General features: G+C 36.5%; 1 protein-coding gene across 9 annotated transcripts in view; it reads left to right on the forward strand.

The window, feature by feature from the left end:
• CASK (calcium/calmodulin-dependent serine protein kinase (MAGUK family)) overlaps positions 1–5,511 on the forward strand; it is a 396,153-nt gene that overhangs the window by 274,744 nt on the left and 115,898 nt on the right. For all 9 annotated transcript variants that reach the window (XM_008585074.1, XM_008585111.1, XM_008585066.1 and 6 more), the window contains exon 8: positions 3,203–3,325. In XM_008585074.1, coding sequence (XP_008583296.1) covers positions 3,203–3,325 — 123 coding nt within the window. The remainder of the gene's footprint in view (positions 1–3,202; positions 3,326–5,511) is intronic.

Genomic DNA, 5,511 nt, shown 5'->3' on the forward strand with positions numbered 1-5,511 from the left:
GACAAGTCAGGCACAGAAAGAGAAATACCACATATCCTCACTTATTTGTGGGAGCTAAAATTAAATAAATAAATAAACACACAAACAAATAAAGGGGGGCTTTGGGGGGGGGGGGGAGACAGAATAACCACAAAAATTCCTTGAACTATTTAAGTCAAGTGAACAGATACGATGTGGGGAGGGGGGAGGAACAGGTAAAGGGGCACGAAAATCACGTACAATGTATTTTGAGAAGTAAAATTTAAAAAAAAAAAAAAGGAATGCACAGCCATGGCTTTCTAGTTAAATTTTGCCAAGTGAAATCACGGATATTAACATCTGAAAAGAAACACTATTAGTAATGCATCAGCATGATAATAACACTAGCAATAATGATAGCTAACTCAGACATAGCACTTACTATGTGCCAGAAACTGTTCTAAGCACTTTACTTGTATTAACTCATTTACTCTGCACAGCAACTTATGACGTAGAACCATATAATAAAATCTTCCACCTGCCTTTTTGAGTTATAAGCATTTGCTAATAATAGAATTCTTCCTTTGTGTTTGCTCAGTTGCTAACTTCCCGGTTTCCAAGGCATTGTGCTTCATTCAATCAGCCTCTGGTATTTGATTTTGTCTGTTTTTTAGAAATTGAATAGTTAGTTTTGTTTCTTATAAGAAACTTGAACTGTTTGTACATGTCTAAAAATTAAAGTATTTTAAAACTCCCTATTCCTGGTATTATAATAAATCAGTTGGATGGTGGCAGCTATATCATAATTTCTGTACCTGGGATTTGAAACTTTGAGGTTAATAACGTATTTACTCTTTAACTTGTCTAATCTCACCTGTTGCTTATCTTCATAGCTTTCCTTACAAAGTTTCAGGTTTTCAGCAGCATAGTTTGAAGTATAGATCCACCTCTATCTTCTATGATGAACCTCATGGGCCTTTTTTTTTTTTTTAATATACTGTGATGTTACTCTGTCAGCATTTTTTTTTTTTTTTTTTTGACTGTTGGTTCTTAAGGGGATCTCAACCCTTGACCTTGGTGTTATCAGCACAACACTCTCCTAAGTGAACTAACCGGCCAGCCAGCATTTATTTTTATATTTTTTATTATGGAAAATTTCAAACAGACAAATAGTAGAGATCACAGTATAATGAACCCTCAGCTTCAATAGTTAGCATATAGCCAATCTTGTTTTATATGTATTTCATATACTACTAGATTATTTGAAAGCAGATCTCAAAAAATTCATTTCATCACCCTGGTGGTTCTTAACAAAAGAACTATTAACAAAATCCTTGATCTGTTTGGGTATTTCCAGTAAAAGTTTGATGATACCTTTTAAATGTAGTACATTTTAAAAAAAAAGAAATGTAGTACATTTAAATTGTCATAGTTTATGAACTACTACTGGTCTTAAGTGGTTTGAATTTGACCTTTTCTCATTTGTTAGCTTACTCGAGCTTTTAAGTAGATGTCAAACAATACTATTTAACTGGAAAATATGCTAACATTTGACCTTAATTAACTTTTTTACAAAGGACAAAAATATATTTTCTAAACTATATATTAAAGATGCAATGTGATCTTTTATCATTGTTACAGGTAGCCAGTTGGTATCTACACAGCAAGATTCTAAACTGCAATGACTTTGGTATTCAAATAAGTGAAATTGTTTTATAACCCTGTTTTGTTCCCCCATATAGACCCAATCTTCCAAATTAATTTAGCTACATTTCTCAGCACAAGGAAGAGAAAACTCTGTATGGGACTCCCTCATAAAAAGGGTGGGGGGGTATCCTTCTAAACCTCTACTTACTTCAGAAATCTTACCACCACTTTCAGATGATTTCTCAACCCCTTTGCCAAAGAAAAATCATTCAGACTTTAAAAAACAACATTAGCTCCAAGATGGGGAAGAGGGAACAAGGCTATTCGAGCCTTTTCTAATCACTGGTCGATTGATCACAATTTCAGTAGGATTCAATATTTAAACAGTCTCATGGTATTCATCTTAATGGGATTTGACAAGCAGAAGTGGCTACTATTTGGAATTCTGGCTGTTAGAAAAAGAAAATGGAACACCCTCCAGTTTTCAGAGCTATCCCTAACATGGAGACACTTCACTCCCCATCTACAAGTACAAAGCCTCACATTAGCCACAGCTAAGTATCTACTGCTAGCCCTTGGCCAAATTGTAGTGATTCATTTGTACTATGGTGCAAATACTGCAATTTCATTTGGCTTTAAATTGTTGTGGAGTTTATCCTCCATCTTTCTTCCTTAGAAGGTGACAAAGGTCTTATGCCTGTTAAAGCCATGGCACTGCTTGAAGCTCCTGGCACTAGGCACCTCACATAAACTCACCCAATCAGTCAGCTTTCTGATGTTGCATAGGAGTGGACCCTACTCCATCTCTACCTCCTGTCCCCATTTGCCTTCCCAATGCCAAGCCATAAGCACTCTCTTTGAATTTTTTCCTGATTCCTGGTCTCAGACATATCCCTTTTCCCAGGAGCCTTTCAGCTATTTTCTCCCAAATCCACAGCCTTTCTCACAAGTTCTGGGTCTTTTGAACAGCTCATTCTTTTTGTTTGATTTTAGTCAGTTTACCATGTGGCTTTATTGTCTCATACCTAAAAGAGAGACAAGAGAAACTTCACTGAGGACAATATACAAGTGAATTGATTATTTTGTAGGGCCTACAGTAATAGCATATTTTTTCTAAATACCGAAATTGATATACAGTGACCAAAATATCCTATTAATAACTCTGCATAGCTTCTCAATTATTGCTGATCCCAGTTTTTAAAAACATATTTTTTAATATTTCTTTAAAATTTTTAATTTTTCAATTTTGTTTTAGTCCTTTCTGTATCAGAGTATTCTAGTCTGTTTAGCTGAGAAGCTAAAGATAGAAACTGGCATCATGAACATTTTATTCTTCAATTATTGAAAATATTATAACATATAGCAATAAGAACATCCGTATGGAATATTTACTGATGCAAATTCTCATATAGTGAACAGCAACAAAAAGAATTGCATTTGTCCTTTTCTTCTGTTGAAAGAAAGCCTTTAGAGTCAAATTTCTGCTCTTTGCTCTGAGAATTGTATTCACATTGAAGCAGTATAGGAATATTAAATAATAGTGAATGTTAACTTCTCACTGAAGATAATTGTGTAATGTTCCCTTCCTCCGCCTCAGATGAATCCAAGGCAGTGGAGCCATATCTCTGAAAGTGCCAAAGACCTAGTACGTCGCATGCTGATGCTGGATCCTGCTGAAAGGATCACTGTTTATGAAGCACTGAATCACCCATGGCTTAAGGTACGTGAGCTCTTAAGTCACCGTCTACACTTTGTTTGAACACTTCCAGCCACAGGAATATATTGCTCCAGGAGGTGGCCCATTTACCTTTTCTTTTTTCTGAGCATTTTTTGTTAGTTTTGTTCATCTTGTTTGCTGTTCCTGCACTTCATCTGTAGACATCTGAGTGGAGGATATACCATCTGAGTGTCATTCAGCTATCAGAGAGAGGGTACAAAAATGGATTAAGACAGAATATTTCAGGGAGGAAGCCCTATTTGTTCTCTGCTGAGATTGTTCCAAAGATATGCAACATGAATGACTGAAATAATAGCCACGTTATAATAAATAACTGTGACTGTGTGGTTTACATAATTAACTATTTTTCAATAGATACTAGATATGAATTTTTAAAATTCTTTTTTTATCCCATCTTGCCAATGAATATTAAGGAATATTTTAATTTGGGACATCAGTGAAACTGCTATTTGATTAAGACATTATTCAGTTTAATAATTCCAGGAAATTCACACTTCACAGTTAAGAAAACTATTGCTCAAAGAGGTTAAGAATCTTGCCCCAAGTCACAAAAGTTGTCAGTGGTGGAACCAGGATTTTAATACAGCCTACTATGACCCTTTCATTTGTACATTAGATCCTATCCCTTTCACTTACTACACGACATTGCTCCGACAGCTTTCTCCTTTCCTACATCATCAGTTTTCTACCTCTGTTGGATCTAACATGCTGTAGTTTATTTTTATTATATACATATAAACACACATATATACCTTCTCTTGACCCTACAACCCCCTCCAGCCCTCCAGCTTCTGCCCGTATTCTCTGCTTCCCCTGACAGCAAAACTCCTAGAAAGAGTTGTCTGTACTCACTTTCTCCATTTTCTCCTATTCTTTTTTCTCTTGACCCATTCTCCCTACCCCCCAACTCTAGTCAGGGTTACAGTCCTACCATCACTACTAACAGCTCTTGTCAAGTCACTACTGACCTTCATATGGCTAAGTCCAGTGATCAGATCCCAGGCCTTGTCCTTCTTGGCCTATCAGCAACATTTGACGTTTGTCCTCCTGACCCGCTGTCTTCCCGTGGCTTCCAGGATACTTGCTCTCCTGGTTTCCCTTCTACCTCTCTGTCTGCTCTTTCTCAGATCTTGGTAATTGTTCCTCATCTCTCCCCATCCACCTCTTCATATTGGAGTGCCATAAGCCTCCATTTTTGCTTCTTCTCTTTTTCTCTGTCTACACTCAGGCCCCAGGAGACCTCATCTAGTTTTAATGGCATTAAATGCTATGTGTGCACCAATGACTCCTGAATCCAGACCTTGCCCCGAAGTATTCTTTCTTAATCCAGTCTACAATTTAGCTCCCTGATATTCCTCTGATTTCACCTCCTCTTGCTCTCTCTGTTCCCATCATATTGGCCTCCTTGCTGTTCCTCAGACCGCAGGCACATCCCCACATTGGCACCTTTGTATTAATTGTGCCCTTTCCCTGGAACACTCTTCCTTTCCCCCAGATATCTTCATGGCATGTTCCCTCACCATCTTCAGGTCTTTGCTTAAATAACAGCTTCTTAACCACCCTATTTAAAATAAGGGAAGAAATGCTTCCTGCCACCAGTATTCACTATCCCCCTTTCCTGCCTTATTTTTCTCTAAAGCATTTCTTACCATAAGTTATACTGATATTTTACTTATTCATTTATTGTCTGCCTAGTCATAAAGTAAAATATAAGCTATAATAAGGGTAAGAATTTTTGTCTCTTGGTTCACGTCTCTCTAGAACCTAGAAAGTGTCTGGCATGTCATAGGTGCTCAATAAACATTAAAGAATGAATGCTCATTATATTATACCATACAAAACAATAAAGTATATAAAAACAAAGGTTAATAATGTATCTTAGTAGCGATGACATGGAATAATATTACAGAACAATTTTGAGACTCCAGTGGATCTTGATTCTCCTTAAGAATATTACTTCCCAAATATGCATTCAACCCTCTGATACTCAGTACTAGTTATTTTTAATTTCTCCCCGAAAAGTGTAGGTAAACAGTTCTTAGATACTTCAGTAGTATTTTTTTCTCCCAGATATGAAATGAACAATTTGGGGGGGGGGGGGTTTTTTTTTTCCTTTTTTTTTAAAGCCCAAAAAAAAAAAAAAAAAAAACCCCTTTCCACCTTTTTTC

This window comes from Galeopterus variegatus, unplaced genomic scaffold, assembly GCF_000696425.1.
Source record: "Galeopterus variegatus unplaced genomic scaffold, G_variegatus-3.0.2 Scaffold105, whole genome shotgun sequence".
NCBI lineage: Eukaryota > Metazoa > Chordata > Mammalia > Dermoptera > Cynocephalidae > Galeopterus > Galeopterus variegatus.